Here is a 25,198-nt window from a genome sequence, read left to right as displayed (position 1 = left end):
TGTTAATATTCTCAGATTATTTAGAATTACCTTCTAATACATTTAATTATTTTTAATTTTTATTTATTTTAGGATTTTGCTTCAGGTTTTCTTACTGAAATGATTTTATATGATTTATTCTGATTAATATTTTCACTTTACCAGCTCTCTCCAAACAGGCATCTAGAAAAATTATAATAAAATTAGATTTAAAACAGACAAGGCAGAATAAGACAAAACAAACAGTTCGGACAAAGTAAACACATTCACAACTTACAGTTTGCAGAGAAGGAGAGACCTTAGAACACTCAGTCCTAAGTCAGGCATCTCCATCAAACCTCCTCCCTGTGAGGAGGCAGAGCGCTGTAAGAGCCAGTAGGCATGGAAGACATTGAAGAAACCAAGCCTTCCAGACACAGCAGGACTGGCACACAGATGAACTGAGAGAAACTGCAGCAGCATGCGCAGGTCCAGGCTCTGGGGCTCCAGTGCCGAGAGGGAAGCAAACACAAGCCCCTCTGTAACCTAGAACTGCTTGCATTGGAAAAATTTGTTTTCTTGACCACCCTTATTGGGTATTTAAACCACACTCAAGGGCAGGCTTCATGTCCAGCAGTAAGTGGTTAACACAATATGAATTCAGTGTTGGTTTTCTTATCGTAAGAGGTCTTTTGCTTTTATAGTGTGGTTTCCAGGGTTTCTAATGGGATATTTCTCTGTGTATATGTGTTCCTTGTCCTTTTTCTTTAGCTCTTTTTTCCTAAAGTCTCCCTAAAACTAGCACAGCTAATCAGTATAATAATTCTGTAGACTTTAAAATCATTTTTGTTTATGGTGCTGGGGATCAAACCCAGTGTGTTGAGCATGGTAACTAAGCTCTGTGGTACTGTCCTCTATTTTTTTGTCCAGTGCCAGTTTTGTTTTGATTAATGTTAACATGATACATCGTTTGTCCATTTTTGTATCATTCTGTACCTTGTAGATTAGTGTTTTAAAGAGATAATTATAGTTTTACATCATTATGCCTGTACTCCCAGCACTTGAAAGGCTGAGGCAAGAGGATTGTGAGTTAAAGAACAGACAGCCTTGGCTGTATAAAAGATCTGTCTCAAAAACCAAAGATGGGTTTGGAGGGAAGGAGAGAACAAGGAAGGAGATGTAAGGTTTGGATTGATTTGTAAAACTGTGCAACTGTCACTTCTGTGAGCAAAAGGAGGACACATTCTCTGGCTTACGATCCAAGTCCTGAGGTATCCCAAGGATATCATCCCATCTAATTGATCAGTGTTTTCTTACATTCTTTATAGAATGTCTCTTGTTTTCTCTTCTGCTCATTTGAAAAGTAAATGTGTCAGATTTGGATATAGAGTTCTACTTTTTTGTTTATTTCCTTCAACCAACCTCTCTCTTCTTCGCTCCCTCTTGTCCCTTCTCTCCTCCTCCTTAACTCCCTTACTCTCCATGAGTAAACAGTGTGTGTAACTACTGTGCCTGTGTGTATGTACTTTAAGGACTGAAGTTTAAACTTGTTAAGTAAACTTGCCCAGGATTACACATCTAGTATAGCTGTTGAAGTTGGGATGTGACTCTCACCTGTCTAAATCACAGAAAATCAGATGCACTCAGACACCGAGTGATACTGCGGATAGATAGCTTCCACCCAAACACAAGGTTAAGTTCATGTTCTCATGCACTTTGCACATCCTTACTTAAATTGTTTTGCTATGTTAAGATGCCTCTCTTTTGTCAGGATCAAATCTTGTATGTCTATCAAAGCCTGGTTATAAATGCTGTTTTAGCTGCCAGTGTTCTTGGCCTCCAGCAGAAAGGAAATACCTGATGTCACTTGTGTTATTTAACCTACTTTCTGTATTATGCATGCCATGGTCATGTGAAGTGCACAGTTCGTTTCTATCAGTCTGAAAGAAAGGGCTTTGTGTTCACTGTTTGCGTCACGTAACTCAGAGCTTCGCCAGCATTGCTAAGTAGGCGCTATCTCAATGCTGCAGTCAGTTTCTCCATCAGCATTGTTGACGTGTTATTAATTGTATGGATGTTATTTAACTATGATAAAGGATCTTAAGCATATACGTCTAATACTGCCTTGGGGAATAACATTATGAACATGAGAACATGGCAAATCGTTTTAAAATTAGATACGCCTTCCTTATTACACTGGCACTAATAAGGTCTTTTGGATAAGCATGGCAATTTTAAGGATATTTGGGGATCATTTGCACTTTACACATTTTACTTTTTCTCTTTCTAGAAGTGAAATAATGTTGATTGTAATAGGGAAACAATCCCCAGGCTGAAAGTAGATGTCAAATCTATCGTTTCTGTCATATAAACTTTGAAAAAATTAGCATCTTTCAAGTTTTAAAACTCACATTAGATTTTCACAAGACAATTTGATGTTTCTTTCTTTCAAATAATACATAACAAAAAAAGTGTATGCCAGGGCTGGAGACATGGCTCAACAATTAAAAGCCCTGACTGCACTTCCAGAGGTCCTGAGTTCAATTCCCAGCACCCACATGGTGGCTCACAACCATTTATGATGGTATGTCTTAAAAGAGCTACAGTGTACATATATACACAAAGTAAGTAAAAATTTTTAAGAAGTACATACCATTTCAAGTAAGTCCTATTCTTTCTTTAACTTTTTTTAAAAAAAATATTTATTTATTTTATATATATATATATGATAACTGCATGTACACCTACATGCCAGAAGAGGCATCAGATCCCATTACAGATGGTGGTGAGCCACCACGTGGTTGCTGGGGATTGAACTCAGGACTTCTGGAAGAGCAACCAGTGCTCTAACCACTGAGAAATCTCTCCAGCCTCTCCCCCCACCCCCTTTAAATTTTATGGACATTAGTGTTTGTCTGTACATATGTCTGTGTGAGGGTGTCAGATCTTGGAGTTACAGACAGCTATGAGCTGCCATGTGGGTGCTGGGAATTGAACCCAGGTTCTTTGGAAGAGCATCAATGCTCTTTAACTACTGAGCCATGTCTCCATCTCAATAAGCCCTATTCTAAGCATAGGATCCTTGAAAATTATTAGACTTTTTTCTACCTGAAAATTAGGATGTTAGAATTAATGAAATTTTCTTAGGTGAGTTTTGTTTAAAAAAAATTATTCTTGTCCTGACAAATGTTTATCAGTTAGATTATGATTGTGTGTGAATGTGTTTCTCAGTCTTCATAGCTATGCAGCCGTATTCCTTTGTGATAATTTTTGTCCCATTATCATGTTTAAAACTTAAGAATAATGATGAATTTTATTGTAAGAAATCTATGTCATCTCTTATGCATCTCACTACCAAGTGGTGAAACTTGTCCAATACACTGAGAGGCACCACTGGGAGCACTCTGTACAGCTTGAAGTCATAACCACCACACACTTTTCAGTGGCTTCTTTATGTGACATGTGACTCTTAGAAGCAAATGATAGGTGGTTCTTCTCTTGTTCTATTACTGTTTTTATTTTTAATACAAGTACTGTGACTAATAGTCTAGTACAGTTGTTTTGCTGACTGACTGTGAGTACTTTTTTCCACTGCTTCCATCTACTGGGGTAGTTTCATTGGATTCCAGTTATTGCTCTGTGTATCTCAAAAGCTTGTTTGTCTTTTAATTGCTTCTTTTCAGCTGTTTGATACAGGGGGAAAGAACTGTGCTTTCAGAATTGTGGGATACGACCCAAGAGAGGAAATCTCAGGATAAGTACTGAGTTGTGAACTTTCAGACACATGGGTTTTGGCAAATTTAGAATGGCATCTCTAACAATTTGATTGGTTTTACAGTGGCACTTATAAAGATAGCTTATCTCTACCTGCTGGTATTGTGAAGACAGTGCCTGACAGACACCGTGTGAAATGACAGGGTGTCTTTTAAGTTTTTGTTAGAATATGGTACCATATTTACCAGTGTGACAGCTCCACTGGCTTTACTCTTAAAATGGTGATGCTCTTTGGGAAACTATTCCTACATTCATTGTGAAGAGCCTGGCTGTGATTTAAAATGTCTCCTGTAACCATAGAAAGTAGCCTGGGCTGCCTAACAAGACCCTGTCACTGTTTTGACAATGCATTCGTCTCTCTACTTCCTGCCTGAAACACAGTGTGATCATTCTCCTGCTGCCACAGCTAAAACTGGTCTGAATTATCACCACAATTCTCTGATACACCATGAGCCCACATAGACCCGTGCTCTACAGTTTACAGATGATTATACTGATGTGATTTTTCTTTACTTCGGTACAAATGGCAAGTAACCTTGTAGTGCTTTTGTGCCCGGAGTATGTGGTGTTTGTCAGTATGCCTTGCTGTTGGTCATGTTAACCTTGGTGGTGTGACTTAGGTGCCATCTTGCATTCTGTCTCTCTCTATTCTGATCTCCTCTGATTGTCTGAGTATAAGTGCCCGGATGATTTTGAAGCCTCAAAGCTGTGTTTACAAACTTCTGTCTACTTCCCCTTATACATGTCATCCCTGCTTCCAGCGGTACTGACAGCTCCTCAAGATCAATTGATTCGTGCCTTTTCAGTCTGCCCCTGTGAAGTACTTAGGATTCCAGAAATTCTTTCATTAGATTTACTTTCCTTTTATCTGCCTTATTTCTTAATACAGTTTGATTTACTTAAAATACTATTTCATTTAATACAAAATGGAATTTATGATTTCCTATTTATTAATTGGGAATAAGTCTTAAGCCAGGTATGGTGGTGCATGCTTTTAGTTCCAGCACTCAGGAGGCAGAGGCAGGCAGATTTCTGTGAATTTGAGTCTAGCCTGGTCTACAGAGTGAGTTCTAGAACAGCCAGGGATACACAGAAAATACCCTGCCTAGAAAAAAAACCAAATCAAACAAAAAGTAAACATCTATACAAGGAATGATAAAAGTGACTCTATGCTTGGGAATACTTTGTAGCAGTAGGGAATATTGAAATTCATTTTTATATACAGATGTGGGAGCCTCTTCAAATCATATGTTATACAGAAGTTGGCAAAACAACGTGTTTGGCATCATTCCATTTTTTTATTTATGTATGTAAATATAGACATCTGTATTAATCAGCTTTCTGTGATAGAATACTTGTGGAAACTACCTAAAGGAAGAAAGCTGGCCTTTACTCATGCTGTAGAGTTTTAGTCTGTGGTCATTTAGCTCTGTTGCTTTGGGCTTGCTGCAGTGAAGTATATTGTGAGGAGAGTATTAGCGGAGCTTGTTTGTGACTCCTGGGAACTTGAGGAGAAGAAAACAAGGAAAGGGTTTGGGAAAGGGAAGAAAGGAGACCCAAGAAACAGTTGAGAAGATATGAAGATACCAACTACATTCTAATAGAAATATTTGGATTTAGTGAAAAATGAGGGGGCTCCCTGCAGGTGTCAGGTGGGGAAGCAAACCACGTAAGAGATAAGAATGAAAACTAGATTAACACTATCAACATGGACCAGACTTCTGGGAGTCTAAAGGTTCATTGTCAGCATATTTAAAACATAGGAAACATGGGAAAAGGTATTCAGGCAACAGTCAGTCCAGTTCCAGATGCACAGTAAAGCCTAAGATGTTCACTGCATAGAAACTCTTTTTCAAAGTACGTGTGGCCATGAGGGTGGTCTCTATAGAGAAAAGGCCTACAATCTAGTGTGGTCTCTGACCAATAGCATAGAGGTCAGCAGACCATAAGGGATCTCCCCTAGAGAAGGAAGACTCTGGGATAGGCGTTCTGGAACATTTGGGTGAGGATTGTCTCCACAGTTAGCAAAAAGGTCACCATGTCATTAACAGCCTCCACTCTCAGCTTTCTGGATGGAATGCAGGTATTTCTCTCCTCCATTGGGGAGATACCCCCTCATGGACAACATTCCTGGTTCCCATAGTGCCTCTCTTGAATACAAGGCCCTCATGCCCTCTATAGAAAAGGAAAATCTTAGTTCTATTTTTATACTTCTGCTTGTTCTAAGTTGTTGCTATAATTGGCTTACTGTGTCTTTACAATAAAAAGCATGAAATTGACTACTCAATATGGTTGAACAACTGAGCAGCCTCCAGGCACAGAGGCTTTTTTCAGTAGGTTCTCTGCAGTATAGGATCTTGGCGGGTATTTAATTTAGGGTGCCTGGAACTGTCTGGGGGAAAAGATTGCATGATTAAGATTTAGAAGTGTTACATGCAAACAACATAGGATTTTTCTCCAGGAGCATTGTGAGATGTGTTTAATACTAGGCTCCCATATGTCTCTGTCTCTCTGTCTGTACACACACACTCACACAATATCTTGCTCTGTGATGATATATGGAGCTGTACCTTTGTTGACACTCACACATCATGTAGATCTCACCCAATTCTAGGCAGTGTCACCATGAACATCCCTGGGGCTTACCAATATAATAAAGTTCTTTACATGAGGAAATAAAGAGTTACAGAAAAAGAACCTTTCCCAGACACACTCTTGCCTTTTGAAGGAATTTAGAAAGTAAAAAAACAAAACACAGAGACACGTTTTGTATTTCAAAATGAAGATTTAAATGTGCCTACTCGCACCTCACTTCTCTGACTTAAGTAGGTGTCAAATTAGAATAATTGGATCCTCTTGATCAAGGGCAGCATGTCCAGCACAGGATTTAATGAGTCCCACCTTCAGAAACAGCTCCAGGTGTGTGTGATGTGTCAAATGAAGCTGTCAGTCCCAGGCTGGCCCATGTGTTGCTATAGCCATGGAAACGGTGTGAACAAAGAAGCTGAAAGTCTCATTCTTGTGCAATGAGCCAGAAATATTCAGAATAGAGCATGAACGGTATGTTCCATATACAACAGTGTCTTAGGCCAGGGAACTAGATTGGGATCAACCGTGGAAGACTGAGCCCAGTGAGGTTTTCAGGCTTTGCTGTGGGCAGTTGGGAGCAGAGTAAGTGATCAGACCTTTGAACTCTCAGGAGCAAATTCTGACGGCAGAAGGAAAACAGCAGCACAATTTTCCAAAGAGTTTAATTACATGTATTTGGCCTCAAGTCTTGGAGTAGTTTTCAGATGTTTTAATTTTGTGGAAGACTTAGGTTGATTTTTAAAACAAGTGTTTGTGTAATAGAAATGCCCTAGAACTCTGTGAGCATTGCTATGTTATATTAACAATATAAAATACTTTGTCTCAGTAAGTTTGTACTTATAGCTGAAGAAGACTTCATAATGTTACATTTTAATAGACTAACTCTTCCAGGGACTAGACATAAAGAGGAGAGGACAAGAAAGAAAAAGTGATTCCCAGGCCCTTTTCTAGAAGTCAGAGTTAGGTCATTACCCCAGGACTTGTAGCCGTAGCTCCTATAAATGTCATCCTCTGTAAGACTGAGACAGCGTGGTAGTACAGATTACAGTTGCTGTAATGATTTACTGGTCCATATAACGAAGCAGTGCCACGTGGGAAGTGTTCAGATACCTCTAGGAGACTGCCTCGTTGCCCTACCACTTGATTCAAAATTGTGTAAGAGATAAGAGTGCTTATCCAGTCCACTAGAGGCCCAGGGCTCTGTCTCCACAAATGTTGGATGTGGGAGAAATAAAGTCTACGAATATTTTCTTCTCTGCCTGTTTTCTACCAATTTCCCCAGGAGTTTATAGTAAAAACATTTTTTTTTTACTGTGAGACCCTCTCTGAGGGTGTGGCATGTATATGAGGGAGATTAAATTTGTACTTTTGCCTCTAAAAGGAAGCTGTAGGTTGAGTACAAGGAATGAAATTCCTAAAGTCAGAACTGTCTACCAGGATAGGCCACCTCAGGACGCGCGGGTCAACCATGACGGCTCCATGCTTGCATTGCTTCATCTCTTGCACCCAGTGCTGCATGTCTGTAGCTGTTTACATTGTGGTAAAGATCCTGACAGGATCCCAAGTTACCTGTGTTGTTTCTGTGGTTTTGGAATTTGGGGTTCAGGTTTTTATAGTGTTAAAGGTGAATTGATTGACATAATGACAATCGAAGTGTAATTTATCAAAATGAGGAAAGTTGTCACTTCCATCTATTGCCAGTGTGGATAACAGCTTAATATTGAAGTCAAAAGTGTAGCTTTCTAATCTGTAAAACTGAAACAATGAAGCCATATACCCACCCCAAGACTTTCCCCTGGGGCCCTTTGTTGAGTGTAATGAGGAGTATCTATATTATAATCATTATAGATAGTTTTTTTCCATATTTTTGTAAAGTAGAAAATACTGAGGTCCACCCAACTGTGAGAGTTACATGCAGAGTTTGACACATATTGCATGCTGCTTTCAATATTAAGAAAATTACCTGGGCACTGCTGTGTCCTTCAAGATGTGCTATTCTCAGCTATCTTTTCCTGTTCCTTACCCACAGCCCTTATCAGATCAGAAACCTGTTTGTTCTTCAGTAATGTGTCTTGAATATCCCCATTAGTTTGCAGTAGTTACCCCTGGCCTGCATGTTAGCCTTCAGTTTAATGGCCTTTTTTATGTTCATTCATTTTATTTTATTTCCCATCGTGGTTTTGTTTATTTCTTTTTTGTTTTTTGTTTTTCTGTTCTCTTTAAAAACCGTCGTGGTTTGCCCTTCATATTCCCCAATGTTTGCACATGACAAGATGTTGCCATCCCAACATTACCTCCCACTTCACTGACCAGTGCCACTACTGACCATCTAGCACCAGCCACAACGGGACCACTACCTTCAGCTCCTCGAGATGTCGTGGCCTCCCTGGTCTCCACTCGCTTCATTAAATTGACATGGCGTACACCTGCATCAGACCCTCATGGAGACAATCTCACCTATTCTGTGTTCTACACCAAGGAAGGGACTGCTAGGTAAGTGCTGCATGTTTACAGCCAGCGGCTGCATCTTCTTACACCTGCCTGGTCTTGCTCACCCTGCTTTATTGTACAGGGTCTGTACCAATTTCAGTCCAGAAAGTAAGATTGTTGAGATATGTCTTCCCCAATGTTATTCAGGTCATTACATAAACTCTAAGCACATTGAAATCCTAGCATTTTTCTACTTTCTGGAAAAAATGGGAGAAATAAGATAGAGCTTATGATAGGGCAGTTTCTACCCTGTCACATTACTGTATGGAAACCATTGATATTGACAATTAACAATAATAGTGAGAATAATTTAAGGTTTGGCTGTTGGGTTGTTTCATGTGTATTTACATTGTTTTCTCCACCAAATTATGAACTCTATGAAAGACCCATGTCATCTGCTGACTGTTGTAGATTATTTCATTGTTCTCAGCGTAGGTCCTTAACATATGAAGTATGACTTATTTGTCTGCTAGAGTACCTGTAATTGTTACACATGAACTGTGTTCATGGTCAGCTACCAAGCTCATCAAGTGCTGGGCCCTGAGATGTTGCCTCAGAAATACACCTTTATCTTGATAGACTGGACTACTTGTCAAATAATGGTTACTGAAAACAGGTTGTTTGAGATTTTACAAAGATAAAGAAATAAAGTCCTATACATAAAAAGATGGCACAGTACTAGTGTACTGAACATGAGCAACATTAAGGAAAAGGAACTTTAGAGAGTGGTGAGTGCGGAAAACAAGAAACCTAAAAAATATTAAAGGAGAGAAAGGGGAAGGGAGGGAGAGAGGGAGGGAGGGAGAGAACCTCCCAGAACCTAAATTCACACCCACAAAGTGGAAGGATGTAGTAGCAGCACATGGACCTTAGCAAGTTCATTATCAGTGCCAGAATAGCCTATGGATGACTTTGACAGCTTAATTGCAAGTGCCATGTAAATTCACAGGGAAGAAGGCATCTAGTTATTCTATGCGTAAGGTACGCTATCTTTACAGCAGGGCTTTGCCTTCATTAATACATCTGCCATAAATAAATTTTCCAAACGAAGAATTGTACTTGGTTTCTTGTCCTGCTCAGATAACACCTCCCAGGCCTCCCCTAAATTTCCACGTGCAAGTTTCTATTCACTTACACTGTAGACCCAGCTTATCCTAGTGCCTTTTGTTAAATTTTTAGAATTTACAAATCTGATGATGTCATTTGGGAGCTAGAAGTGGGCTGAGACATTTACAGTGACAGTTGCAATGACACAAGAGTTCAGTGTCCATGTCTGGAGTGAGGATGATGAGACCATAACGCTCATCTTCCTGACCCAGAACTTTTGGTAGAAATTAGTATGAGGTTGAAAATAAAGCACATGTTTGGAACCACATGTTAGAATGCCAGTAAAATTTTGAGCATAATAAAATGAGAATGGACCATCTCAGACTTCTGAACAATTGTGCTCTCTGACTGTATTAACACTTTGTAGTTAGCAGTATTTTGAGAGCACTTTTCAAGTTTATAATAGGAGAAGGAAAAAAATCCAGAGAGATAGCAGGTATGTTGATAGAGACACAGCAGCAGATTGCCTGGATAAAGGTAAGAGTGGTGACTTAAAGTGGGTAGGAGGTGTGGAAAATATAGCAAGGAAGATGCTTTAAGAGGTTAATCTTTGCTACTTTATTGAGCTTCATTGTGAATACAAGCAGTGAAGGGATAAAAGAAGTCTTAAATGGAAAACCTATGTTGTGATTATTTTGTTTTATAATATAAAGTTTATTTAGCCTTCTTGAGTTCATATTTATCGTCTTAAAAACAAGGATAATAAATTATTTTACACAGTATAAAAAAATAGTGTAAGAATGTAGACCTCTGCCTTATAGGCATACTTCTCTACTTCTGCATTTAAAATTCAACCACCAGGTGGCACTGTGTGCCTTGGTCATGTTTAATAATTCTGTTGGACACTTAAGTTGCGTAGTCCTGAGGTCCTTTGCTTGCCTTTCTTTATACCTGTGTGATATTAGTCCTTTTTACCATTTAAACACCTCTATTTTAAATGGCCAGTGCTTTTCTGATATTGGCTATTAAATGAGGAGTTGAGAGTTACTCCGAGTATTAGTAGTATTTTTGAGATGGATGAAGCATTAGGGCCGATAGTTTAAATCTGGGGCTGCATAGTATGGATACCAGGCAAAATCAGAGCCTTTATTTTTATGATTCAGGAGCTAATAATTGTTTCTGTATTTTAAAATGGTGGGTTATGTTGTTGCTGCTGTTGTTTTGCTTTTTAAGCATTATATAAGCAAGTGTTTTGCCTGTAAGCTTTACTGGCACTTTTAAGAAAAAGTTGTCCAGCATGTCTCGTTTTTTTCATTAAATACCTAAATAAAGTAGGGTTCAGAAAGAGCTAGTGACTCGGTCATAGTCTCTTGACAGGCTAACAGCCCTACCATAACTAGAATTAGATTTCCTACCTCCTTGTTCAGCACTGTCTTGATATAAAACGTACCTTTTTTGTTCTCATTTGACTCAGCTGTAGTATTCAAACCTCAATTCCATTGTAACCACACAGGCATTCTGAAAATAGTCCTTTCTGATGATCACTGGTTCATGTCCTGAAATTGTCTTTCCTTTCTTCGGAAGAGAAGCTTGGTTCATATAGACCAGTCTGTCTGAACCTTCCTCCTAGCACGGGGATTTCCTCTCTGGCAATCATGCTTATGACTGACTTCCTTCTTATAACAATTCTTCTATAGAAATTTGTTTCAGGTTTTAATAATGTTACTGACTTCTCCCATTTACCCCACCTTTTAGAGGAACAAACAAAAGATACATACAAGGTCAGCATATGACCAGAAGTCAAATTATAAATTCTGTATGAGTGTGAATCTGCTGTATGGGAGTACTCTGCCTACTGCTTGTGAGGCATATATGCATGAATGAAGCCCTCTAATGCCTCAGTTTCAAGTAAAATACCATCCCCGGTTGTTTTTCTAGGAAATGTGTTGTTTAAAACTGTATACACAGGTGAGTCATCTCCTGTGCTCTATAGTTCAGCCCATTGAACAGAACCTTCTCGGTGATCAAGTCAAGGTTTACACACCTCAAAGATAGAAAATCAGCTATATGCTTCCTCTAAATTTGGTAACTTAGAAGTTTAGACAGAATAGTACTGTGAATATCTTAGGTATTGCTAAACAATAATTTTTAATACTAAAGTGTTCTTTTTAGGTGACCTAGCCAACAACAGTTTAACTCTCTAAATATTCTGTGGCTACTTTGTTTTGTTTTGTTTTTTTACCAATTCAGAGGTTGTTGGTGTCCCACTTTTAACTCATGGCCTCTTTTTTGTTATGTTTTACACACATACACATACACATATACACACACACATACACACACACACACACACACACACACACACACACACAGCCTGCTGAGTTGTATGTATGTATTTGGTTATAACCAGTGATTTCAGTAATGTTTGAGCAAGATCATCCACAGCTTGCCTCGTATTTACAGTTCACTCTTCTGGCAGCCTTCATATACTGTTCTGCCTGGTAAAAACTCAGTTTCACTTTTGAGAGTAAATGTGACTTGATGATTAGATTTTCATAGGAGCTGGAGATTGAAGCTATCTAGAGCTATGCTGTACTGACCAGCTTCTTTCCTAACCCTTCTTTATCCAAAGAGAGCGTGTTGAGAATACCAGTCAGCCAGGAGAGATGCAGGTGACTATTCAAAACTTAATGCCAGCAACGGTGTACATCTTCAAAGTTATGGCTCAGAATAAGCATGGCTCTGGAGAGAGTTCTGCTCCTCTACGAGTAGAAACACAGCCTGAGGGTAAGTCTTTCACCTGTCGTTGGCCACACCCTGAGAGGGACTATTTGGAGTTCTTTCAGCTTTTTGTCTTGCTTGTGGGCTTTAAGCACCTTCTAGATAGGACGATGAATTTTTATTGAACATAATGAGAAAAAGGACAGTCAGTGTATTTCTGCTTTCTTTCATACTCATCTAAGGCTTTCTGTGACTACCGTAAGTGTCAGATTGGTTTATACTATAAATGTTCTTTATGCCTTAACTTTTGGTTATAAATGACAAGCCTGAATTTATAAGAAATATAATGTTTTTCTTTCTTGAAAAATTTTAACTGTTAATTCTTGCCATAAGCCATATTTTTCTCAAAATGTTGTCTAGTTAACTTTTATGGTACTTACACTAGCTTTTCTGTGTTCACAAGCCTATAAAAGAATTTGTTTTAGAAGAGAGCATGTAAGATATGTTTGTATCTTCCTGTCTGGGAGCTCAGAAGAATGAATTTACTAATTACAGAACAGAAAGAGTTCAGGAACTTTACCTGATGGTGGAATAAAGGCAAGAAGTTAAAAACCTTCAGCTTTTCAATGTTATGGCAAATTACTTATCCAGTGTTTGTGCCTCCTATGCCAGGTACTGTGCAAAATACTAGGAACACAAAGATGGAGGACAAGTAATGTTTGTTCTTGAGCGTAAGCAGTAGTAACTATAATAAGGAGTCCTTTGTCATAGAAGTGACGTTATTGCAATCATGGGTCAATGCTAGGCAAGAACACAGGGCCATGAAGAGTGTCCAGAATTCATTTAAGGTGAACGCATTCTCATTACAGAAACAGGGGTGCTAAATTCATAGTTGACTGTATTTAGATTAAGTGTGCGAATTATCCAGTAGATTTCAAGCTCCATTTTCTTTCATTTGCTTTTAATGGAGGCACCATAATTGAGAGATACTAGACTAGAATTCAGAGCAGGGAAGAATTTATATGAAAATATAGAAAGAACCCCAGAAAAGATGGAGCCTGTGGTTGACCTTAAAGCATTTGGCATAGCACAAGCATTCTTGGGGAAAGAAACTGGATGACCCAAATCCCAGAAATAGGATCAAACAGTTCACATGCAAAGTGAGTCATGATGAAAATGAAGGAAGAACCACTGGATTTGATCTGGTGCAGAAGTCTGTCCTGGGGCTGTGAACCTTCTGAAAATGAAAACACCCGCATCTATATATATATATCTGCATTCCCCTTGGAAAACGACTATAGCTTTTATGAACACTTGAGACTTTGTGTTCAGATTGTTAAGCCATTGAACTAAAAGAGTCATTGTCAAATTTAGAAGTGAAAGAGAAGACATAAGAAGAGGCCTTATTGTGTACCTACTGTGTGCCTTTCACTGTGCCGGGCAGTTCAGACGTAAAGATTAGTAAGCCTTGAATTCTATTTGCAAGGAATTTAAAACCTACTAGAGACAGACAGTTAAATACACAATAGTGGGAGGTGCTGCCATCACGAGGAAAGAGACTAAAATAATTAGTTGAAGACCTTTGGTTAGGAAAGAGTATTGAATGAGGTTTCAGGCAGGAGGAACAACTGATTCTAATGCAGGCTTTTGGAATTTGTAAAGAGACGACAGAGATGCCAGCAGTGAAGAGGGACCTGCACCTCCTGAAGGTGTGGGGCATAAGGAGCGGTGTGAATGCTGAATTAGCCTTTGGGGAGTATTTTGCAACTTAAATTTTCTATTTGTTATACGATTGTACAGATGATTTGAACGAATCATTAGTGCCTTTTAAAAGGATCATATTTAGCTAAGCTTAACCAGTGAGTATATTGAAGGTGATGTTAAGAAAGTGTGTTTTTCTATTTTTTTCTCCTATTTTGTTTTCCTCTCTCTTTAGTTAAGGAAGTGTGACAACCCTGCCTCTCAGGCTAACAAACTGCATTAGCAAATGGCACGTTCATGACTGAATAAAGAGAACAGCGGTTAGAGTGACTCCATCAGCATCTTCCTACTTCCATAGCAAAACAGTCTCATGACATAAAGCTGTTGTTTGAGAAAATGATGTCTATAACAGTGATATTAGTGCTAGAAAACTTATTTTTAATATAGAATTTCTCCCAAAGTATAGACCTGAGCAGCTACCTGGGGTTTATATACTATTGGGAAAGAACTCTTATCAGATAAAAAGAATCTGCTGAAAGGGTTGATGTATGAGTCATTGTAGAAGATAGATCCAGGGTCCACAAAGGACCAGCTGCCTCACTGAAGATACTGTTCTAGTCTCCTTACTGAGCTCCATGAGGTCATGTTTTAAACCAAACAGCAGACCAACTTCTGGCTCTATTATAAATTTCCCATGACTTGGAAAGGTTCTTAACCTCAAAATAATGGGAATGGTAATACTTTGCATCTCTTTAGGCTAAGTGCTAAAATTAAACTAGAAAAGAAAAGACAAGAAGCATGTAATGTGTTAACTTTATTGAATGTTTGACTCATTGTAAGCATTCAGTAGTAAATGGTAGCTGTTACTGAATGTGATGCTATTTCTTTAGTGGGTTTTATTACTTTCTAAGCATGGATCTGACTATCATGCTCCTGGCTTTTGTTTTTAATATTACTTCTCCAACATCCATTCTGTGATACAACCACACAAGACACACAACATTGTCTTTCCACCTATCCCCCAGATTGCCCCAATGACAATAATATTCTCCCAGATGTCTGAGAAAACCATTTATTTGTAATAGCAGGAAATCTTCACCAGCTCTTCTCTTCCCTTTCCTAAGCACCCTTTACACAGTGGAATCCTGTACTCCTTCATTACAGCCACCATAGGACTCTGTCAGCATTTATTAATGTGCTAAACTGAGAGTTCTTTGTGAAGGGGGCTTCTGCCCATCCCTATGTTCCCAGAACCTACCTACTTAGTGTTCAACAGCAGAAAAATCTCTTCCAGTGGAGGTTGCTTTTATGTGCTGCCTTGTCCATCTACAAAACCAGAATATGGGGCTGGAGAAGAGGGCTCTGTGATTCACATATTTATTGTGCAAGTGTAAGGACTTGAGTTTGGATTCGCCAGCACCCACATAAACCTAGGCACACACCTCCAACTCCAGCCAAGGGATTGGGGGAAGGGGCAGGGAGATCCCAGGAGATTGGATCATCCAGCCAAGCTGAAACAGGGAAGCTTCAGGTTCAGCAGAGCCTATCTCAGAGCACGGCAGTAGGACGTGATAAAGGAAGGCTTCTGACACCCACACTGGCTTCCACACAGCTCTGTGGTATGAGAGTATGCATATACACATGCACTTCTGAGAGTTTGTACGCCACAGGAGTTCTTTTGTATATCTTTTTATTTTTAACAAATTATGGATACTTCATTTCTGGCTTTGAGTTATGTAAAGGAAAATGTCTGTATCCTAAAAATACTCCAATCAAATCAATTGTCATTTTAGCTTTTATTGTTTCTGAAACATGGCCTTTGTGACAGTATTGCTGATAATGGCTATTGTGAACTGCAGTAAGTCTAATTCATATCCTGATCTCTTGGAATTCTCTTTTCAGTTCAGCTTCCTGGACCGGCACCTAATATCCGAGCTTATGCAACATCACCCACTTCTATCACTGTCACATGGGAAACACCGTTATCTGGCAATGGGGAAATCCAAAATTACAAATTGTACTACATGGAAAAAGGAACTGATAAAGAACAGGTACAAAGTGATATGACTCAGTGGTAGAACAATTGCCTAGCATACAAGATGTGCTAGTACTGTAGCCTCCACACCAAAATCTTACAGAGCTCCATGGTTAGTTGAAAACAATGAGAGGTCAGGGAGATAAATACAAAACTAAATGATGATGGCATCTGTTTTGTTGTACTAAAATTCATTTTGTAGTTTTTACCAGCAAAGGTTACTAAATATCAAATAATATTTCAAATAAATTGCTATTGTTTATAATTAACTAATCTGCTTTCACTATAAATGTTCTGTAAGAGGGTTAAAACTACTGCACAGTTTGTTCATTTTGTAGCATTGCTTTTACCTTGAGCTCTGTGTGTGCACATGTATGTACAGATACATATTCTATTTCATTCAAGGATGTTGATGTTTCAAGTCACTCCTACACCATTAACGGACTGAAGAAATACACAGAATATAGTTTCCGAGTGGTGGCCTACAATAAACATGGTCCTGGAGTCTCTACACAAGATGTTGCTGTTCGAACATTGTCAGATGGTGAGCTTTTTCCTTTGCAACAAAATACGCTCTTAGTGCCCCTAATCAATAAAACCACGTGCTTTGATGTGAAGAAGCTTTGATTCGTATCCCCATTGTACCTTTTGAGTATTTTTTCTCAAATGTAAGCTTCAGGTAACACCAGCTTCACCAGCATTGCTGTACAACATCACTGGAAAGCACAGAGCACATGGTATCTAATACACATGGGTTCTCAGTGTTTTTACTACAGTCTTCTGTGGAGACAATTCTGTTGTGTGTTCACAGCACAGACCACTTTATGGCTGTGGAATCATTAGCCTGACTGGAAGTACCAGTCATATTTAAAAATGTAAGAGCTGTAGTTCTTTGCCCTTAAGCAGATGATCAAACAGTTCATCAGTAATAAAGCATGCATATGTGAATGGTTTGTAGTCAATGAAGAAATACACAGCTTTGGCCTGTTTTCCTACCTAAAATACTTACTTCAGTCCAAATCATGGTGCAACAAACTGACACATCAAATAGAGAAGTTCTGCAACCTTTTTAAAATTTAGAGAGCCTTAAAAAATTAAAGAGAGCACACTTTACTAGACCCCTTAAGTGGTAAGTATTGGACATGTTATATATTTAATACAATTTTTAATAAAAATTAGCTTCCAAATGTGATTTGTGTTTGTGTGTGTGTGTGTGTGTGTGTGTGTGTGTGTGTGTGAGTGAGTGTTTGGAGCCTGCTGTTATTCTCAGGAGATATTGAACTATTGAATTCAGTTATTCAGATACTGAAGTAACTGAACTATTTCAGAGTAATCTGACATGGTGACTTGCAGCCATGGCTCAGATAATTCAGAAACAATATATGGTAGATAAACGTGTACCTATGCAATTCTCATTATGTACTTATAATGGGAAAAATAAAGTAGATTTTGTAGAATGTTAGTAATTAGTGAAACTAGGAGAGAATAGAGTGTTCATTATACTATTCTTTGTTCTTTTCTTTGGGCTTGGTGTTTTTTCAGATAAAAAGGAAAAACAAAAGATAAATTATAGTTCACCTATTCAACTGAATATCCAATTGGTCATGATTTGAAAGAAAATGGGTTTTACAGCCGTTTAAGTCTACATTTAAGCCAAACTTTAACTGCACTTAAATAAGTTGGCCTACTGACCACAGTACCATGGAAACAGAGTGAAACAAAGTTTCTTAACAAGGGGTTTTAAGGCAGCACTTTAGAGTAAGGTAAATCCCAGATCTTAGTCCTACTAAATGGAATACCTTGATGATGGAAACCACACAGAAGTTCATCTGTAAACAACACATGAAATGGAAACAACAGTAAACTCTTGTGAGAGCTGTAAGGAGTGAGTACCTGCTGCAGAGAAGCTCATAACGAATCTTAATTTCAGGGTGGGATCACACAGTCACAAGCTATGCTGAATGTCTATGGCTAAGTTACTTAACATGGACATGTTTTCAGAATAGCTGGGCCCTGCTTCGGACCTCTACAGCGGAACCTCTGACTTGATGCCCATATCATTTTCCTAGGTACAAGCTGGGAGAGTGAACAAGGCACATCAGTTCAGTAGGTCCTTACTTCAGTATGTGATCACCAGATGATAGGGAATTGAAAAGTCCTGATGAGAAGATTAGGTAAGAAGGGCTAGAATTAGCATCTGGTGATAGAGAGCAAACTGATTAGGTCTGCTTGAGTTTTCTTTGCTGCCTGTCACCACATGAAGGGAGAGCATATGAGCCATCAACTTTTAAGTTCCAGTATATTAAGAACTTTGGTTATATAACTGTTTTACCAGCAGACACAAACTCTACATACCTAAATGCATGCCGTCTGACACTTTGGTGCATTGGGAAACCAAATAGTTCACTTACTGCAGCTTTTCTTGTTGAAATAGTTTTCTCCTCTTGGGAATTGCCTTCTAAACCACTTCAGGTGTCCATCTTCTCATCTTGGTCCATATTGTCATTACCTAATTCTGCTTACTTGCCACATTCATTGCACTTGGTTCCAGAAAAATGTGTGGCTCTTCCCACAGCAGGTACTCAAAGTATGTTTAAGTTTTAGAATATTTCTTAAGTCTAGAAAAGTTTAGAGTGTAGGGCAGTGTTCTCAACCTTAAATGTGTTTAACCCTTTAGTACAGTTCCTCATGTTGTAGTGACCCCAACCATAAAATTATTTCATTACTACTTCATAACTGTAATTTGGCTGCTGTTATGAGTCAGGATGTAAATACCTGATGTGACCCCTGTGAATGGCTTGTTCAACCTCCAAAGGAGCTGCAACCCATGGATGCAGAACTGCTGGTCTAGGAGTTCAAAGCTCCTTTTATTCTGAACTACATATCTGGTTTCCAGAATTATAACCTGATTTGAGTAAGGGTAGTTGCTCATATGATTCAAACATGGCCACACTTCATCCCGAGAGCTATCAACATAAGAAATTGTTAGCTGGGTTGAGACCCTCTAGTCACATTTGTATTAACATGATGGTGATGTGTGGATGGTTGAGGTGTTTCCTGTTTTGTTTTAACCTGTCTAGTGCCCAGTACTGCTCCTCAGAACCTGTCCTTAGAAGTGAGAAATTCGAAGGTAAGACTCCTATTCACTTTACTGGTATCCTGCGCCTCAGAGGGACACAGAGAGCCAGAAGTTCTTTGGGCAAACATCAGAACAGTGAATGCCAGTGTTGTAGTAATTCATTTGCTTTAAAATATGAACATGACATTAGAATGTAACTGAGAACACCTAAAATCAAACAGGAAATAAGACAACATAGGCATCATAAAGCTGGGCTGAGAACTCCCTTTGTTCACTTTCTTTTTCCTTTCTCTGATGCTACAACCTCTTTAGCTTTCTATTAAAATTTTTCTGTGTTTACATAAATACGACATTTTAGATCGTAACTTTACAAAATCATTCAAAGAAAGTAGGTTGCTTATGATACCATGATGCCAATATAAACCAAAGACAGATGGGTATAAATCTGGATATCTGTTCACAGCATCCGTCCTGGTTCAGGTTCATGTATATCAGCCATATATGCCTTTCAAATACTCCCACCCCTACCCCTGGCAACATAAGTAAAGAAGTCTTACCAAAAGGTACTGTGGGATGCTATATCAGAAAACATTTACTTCTGTTTAATTTTAAGATTTTTGTTTGTTTTTGTTTTTGACAAGGTCTTACTATATATATACATATATATACAGACTGGCCTGGAACTTATTGTAGAGCCCAGGCTAGCCTCAAACTTGTAAACCTGCAGTTACTGTCTTCCAAGATCTGGACTACAGACATTCCATCCACCACTCCTGTCCTCCAAAATTATTTACTTACAGCTAATTTGCATTCAAGAAAGGAAATAATACTTATACCTAACAATAATTTATTTCCTAATCTGTATGCTCTGACCTTATATTTAACTTCTAAAAACTCCTCTGGAACTTCTGATGTTTAGACTCAAACAGGTATATCCAAGCTGTGTCCATGGGCTGCGTGCACACTGGGATAGATATTATGCAGCCTAACATGACAGATTTTTGGTAGTTTCTCTTGTAACATGGCTCTCAAGCAAGTTTTCATAGGTGACAACGTCATGTCACGTGCCTGGTAGAGTGCACTGCTTTAAAACACAGTAATCTCCCTGAGAGGAGTTTGAGGGGGTTTTTATTTAAAGTTTTGTTTGTTTGTTGTGCTAGTGTTTTGTTATGTTTTGTTTTGAGACAGAGTCTCACTCTAGCTCTAGCTGGCCCTAAACTCACTATGTAGATCAGGCTGGCCTCAAAGTTGTAAACACCTAACTGCCTCTGTCTCCCAAGTGCATCACCACATCCAGTAAGTTAGAATTATTTTTGACTCTTAAATAAGTCCCCAGTGCTCTGTATGGTCACTCTCCTCTCTCTGCTGTGAAAGTGGGTTTGACAGCATGCACAGTCAGTCTTTCCCTTGCACTGCCTTTCCTCAGAGCATAGTGATCCACTGGCAGCCCCCTTCCTCAGCCACACAAAATGGGCAAATTACTGGCTACAAGATTCGGTATCGAAAGGCTTCCCGAAAGAGTGATGTCACTGAGACCTTGGTAACGGGGACGCAGCTGTCTCAGCTGATTGAAGGTAAGCTGCTTTGCATGTAGTCAGTGGCTACAAGGTGTTCTTTCATAGACTTACAGTGATGCTATTCTAAAACTGCTCTAAGCAGTTGTTCTATATAAACAAATTAAAAATGGTTTACAAAAATTGATACCGTTTTTAATATAAATTAATGGAAAATCCTCTGGTGGATTTCTCCATTGCTGAGGGGTTGAATTGTGTTTGATTTTTAGTTTCTTTTTATTGTCTCCACATTTTCAGAGTTCATAACACTTTGTAATATGAAAATATAAGATAGACTTTACTCAACCAAGTTGATAACAAACTTAAAACATGCCAAACTCATGTAACCTGAAGAATATTTGAATAGCTGCAATATTATAATTTGCTGCTGTGGACAGAGTAAAGTTTTCAAAAATCCTATCAGAAATAGCTCTTTTGTATAGTTTTCTTTTCCTGTATATCAAAAATATATCTTATTATATGAACCCAGATATATATTTAATAAAAATACAGATCACTAAAAATTCTCTTTCTTATTCATCTATGAGAAATGGCTAAGCAAATCCAGGATTCCTTTACAAGAGAACTTGAGAAGCAACAAATGTAAATGAAAGTAAAGTCTAGGCATTGCTAACTAATAAAAGCAAAAGCAGGATCTGGTGCTCAGACCACAGCTAAGTACCAGCTGAGTTAAGCATTATCCAGAACCTCTATAGATGAAAGGATGCCATTCTCTAGTAGTATGTCCCCAGTATCCAGAAAATGAAAGCTGTAATCTGCAAGAACTAAAGAAGATTCCTGGAGGCTTTAAGCATTAACTTGAAGCTTTCTAATGGAACATGCAGTATGGATTACTAAGAGACTGTGTCAGATACCGAATTATACAGTTAATCTATAGCTGGACAGAATGGTTGTTATAGCACTCAAAGATACATTACTTTACACATTACATCTTTATGTCTGGTTTGTGCCTTAGTTTTGCATTTTAAACTGTCAGTTATTTAAGGGGAGAGGACCTCAGCCTTTTTATACTTACCTCCCTTTTGCCTGATCTTCCCTATATTCTTAGCCTTCTAGAGGACATGGAATGATAACTGAGTAGTTGGATTCTTTCAGATCCTTATTGAGCCATGTCTGTTTTGATTTTAAGTTTGTCTATTTACAATTGTAAACACGTGAAGCATTCTCTAGCACTTTCTGACAAGTTGGTAATGGGTAATGAGCCTAGAGAGATGGCGCAGTGACTAAACGCTGGCTGTTCTTCTAGAGGACCTGGGCTAAGAGTCTCAACTTCCACATGGAGTCTAAGTCCTGTCTCAGGGAATCCAACATTGTCTTTTGACCTCTGAGGGCACCAGGCACATACATGGTACACATACATACAAGCAAAGCATCCATACATATAGGATAATAAATAAAGGTAGTTTTTAAATGGGGAGGTAAATTGACATGTCCAGCATTTGTTCCTCTCTGTCCTTGCTTTTTGGGGACAAACAGATTTAGGATGGCACACAGAGGACACAGCCTACAGGGCATATACTCTTACTATATGCCAGGATTGTTTACCTCAGCTACCGCATACCTTGCATCCCAGCCTAGTTACTTACATTTTCAGTATCTGTCTTTATTGGGGTTTCTGTACTAATACTACTACTGTCCAAAGATCCCAGTTATTTGGATATAGAGAGGGAGGATGATATTCGTAACCCTAATGGTCAGTCTCTTGTATTTAAGTGCTTTAAACTGTACATGTGAATGAATGCATAACTGATCATATTGTTACCCTGCTTTGTAGGTAGACTTTTATTTGTGAATCTTTGTTGCTTTTACATTGGTAAATCATACACTTTATTAAAGTTGATAGTAAATAAAGAGTTACATAATAGAAAAGTTTGGGTTTTCTTCTTTTACTATAAATACACTTGTTCAACTTGTTATTGAAAAATAGATTTCTAGGCCATATTTGATGTTGAAATTATTTCAGCTGTGGTTATAGCAGGTCTCAAAGAACAGAGGTAACCTGATAGGAGTTAGATCTTTACATTCTTTTCTGGGTTGTGGTGTCTTCTGAAACCAACTGATTTTATTCCTTTGGAACTACTCTTTCATTATCTTTGGTCATGGCATCCTTTTTAACAAAACCAACAGGATTGCATTAAATAATCCCAAAGATGTTTTCATGCTCTTAAACAAAAAAAGTTCTTAATTTCCTTGGAGGGTTAGTCTTTTCTGTTTTGTCCTAGGTGGTGTAGGCACTGAGAATTACCCTGTGTTGTGTTTTGCTTGTTTTATGAACTTATACTTTATTAACCTGTGTACTGAGTTGGTTAGGTGAGATGTTTCCTTTTATGGGAGATTGCTAACTTTATGTTTTCCAAAGCTCTTGTTTCAGCTTCTCTCTTATTGCTTGATTCTCAGGTCTTGATCGGGGGACAGAATATAACTTCCGAGTAGCTGCCCTCACAGTCAATGGCACAGGTCCAGCAACTGATTGGCTGTCTGCTGAAACTTTTGAAAGTGACCTAGATGGTAAGATTCAACAGTGAACAGGAATGACTGGCTCATAATGCATAGATATCAGTTATCACCAATGATGAATCAAATTGGAAAGCTATTGAGTTTTGCTTGTCTGTGAACAGTGGAATGCTGTGCTGCTATTGTTCCTGTGAAGCAATAGTGTTCCTCAAGGCATCATTGTTTTCCAGAAATTGTAAAGAGGTACCAAAGGAAACAGGCTCAGAACAATAAAAATGTATAGGGATTTCAAGTTAAGTTTTTTTTTTTTTTTACCAAGGCAAATAATTAAATAGATAATCTAAAATGTAAGACTGAGCCACATCGTTGTGTACCTGTGTTTCACTTGCAGCTTCCTTTTTCCTAGTCATAGAGACCTTGTGCTTTTTCTCACTGTTAGTTCAATAAGTAGTTCCAGATGGTTATGTGTAGTCAGTTCCTTTAACAATGATGGTGCCAGATTTGGGGAGACCAAAGACCTATATCCCTATTCTGAGTTTCCACTAAGGTAGCATTTTATGCCTTGAGTAATATACATGAAAGGTATATTAAACTGTTACCTTTTAAAATCTGTTACTCATCTAACAACTGGCTTTGGTGCCAGTTTTTCTGGATCATTAATTATCTAGAGAAATAAATAATTGGTACCATTGTTGTAATGTGATATTTGATTAACCTGCTCCAAACAGGTTTCTAGTTTGTTGATGATGTATCTTTCTTATTAAACCTATAGAGTTTAGGGAATGGAATGAGCAACTGGGTTTTATTTTCTTAGAAAAAAAGCAAAATTATAGACCGTATTCCACTGTAGCTATAAATTCTCTTTGAGTTCTTAGTCTAAAAGGGGGTTATGTGGGACTTTGTTAAAGCACAAATATTCTGACAGGAGTTAAACAACATTCACCAAGGATAAGGAAACATTATACAGGAAATACATCTCATTTTCTTTCTGCTTTCTCTCAGAAACTCGTGTTCCTGAAGTGCCCAGCTCTCTTCATGTCCGTCCCCTTGTCACCAGCATTGTAGTGAGCTGGACTCCTCCAGAGAACCAGAACATTGTGGTCCGAGGTTATGCCATCGGTTACGGCATTGGCAGCCCGCATGCCCAGACCATCAAAGTGGACTATAAACAGCGTTATTACACCATCGAAAACTTGGGTATGCTTGCTAGGAAGAAGGGATAATCATACATGTGATTTTCTTCATTTTAAATTTTTTATAGTATAATTTTATTTTTACAGAACAAATGTAACACTTCTAGAAAGAATTTTGCTATATTCTTCTTAGTCTTCACCCAGATTATGCAGGATTAATTTTTCCACATTTTCTTTATTCTTTTCTGTTTTTCTATGTATGCATTTCCCCTGAAACATGCAAAAGTCAATTGCAGACATGATAATTCTCATTAATCACTAATGTGAACATCAAATTTTACTAAAATTCTTCTAAATAGCCTGCTTATTGAAATAAAGAGATTAATATTTACATATTTGACACTTCTTATCATTGTCCTCCGTGACAAAAGAAAAATGCTGTTTTCTGGTTCAGGATCAGTTCTGAGTGTAGTTATCATGTCTCATTAGCCTTTGATTTAGAACTAGTTCTGTGGTTTGTTTGCCCCCCCCCCATCTTGATGAATGACATTTGAAAATATATATACACAGGCCATGTATGTTCCTCAAATTAGGTGTGTCCAGCATTTCCACACTCCACCTGGGCTTACACACTTTGTGGGGA

The 25,198-nt window shown here is 38.4% G+C and overlaps 1 protein-coding gene across 8 annotated transcripts in view; it reads left to right on the top strand.

Annotated features, from left to right (window-relative positions):
- The window catches only part of NEO1 (neogenin 1), a 141,825-nt gene that overhangs the window by 83,442 nt on the left and 33,185 nt on the right, over positions 1 to 25,198 (top strand). For 5 of the 8 annotated variants that reach the window (XR_013975371.1, XM_080930664.1, XM_080930660.1 and 2 more), the window contains exons 9-16: positions 8,595 to 8,814; positions 12,491 to 12,645; positions 16,183 to 16,331; positions 16,721 to 16,859; positions 19,396 to 19,445; positions 20,821 to 20,968; positions 23,366 to 23,476; positions 24,425 to 24,619. Coding sequence is in view for 7 of the 8 variants with exons in the window: in XM_080930664.1 (XP_080786790.1) it covers positions 8,595 to 8,814; positions 12,491 to 12,645; positions 16,183 to 16,331; positions 16,721 to 16,859; positions 19,396 to 19,445; positions 20,821 to 20,968; positions 23,366 to 23,476; positions 24,425 to 24,619 (1,167 nt within the window). In the remaining variant the exon portion in view is untranslated. The remainder of the gene's footprint in view (positions 1 to 8,594; positions 8,815 to 12,490; positions 12,646 to 16,182; positions 16,332 to 16,720; positions 16,860 to 19,395; positions 19,446 to 20,820; positions 20,969 to 23,365; positions 23,477 to 24,424; positions 24,620 to 25,198) is intronic. The other 3 variants (XM_080930662.1, XM_080930665.1, XM_080930661.1) reach the window with 1 other exon arrangement.

This window comes from Micromys minutus, assembly GCF_963924665.1.
Source record: "Micromys minutus genome assembly, chromosome: 16".
NCBI lineage: Eukaryota > Metazoa > Chordata > Mammalia > Rodentia > Muridae > Micromys > Micromys minutus.
The sequence above is the reverse complement of the archived record's forward strand: the minus strand, read 5'-3'. Positions and strand labels throughout refer to the sequence as shown.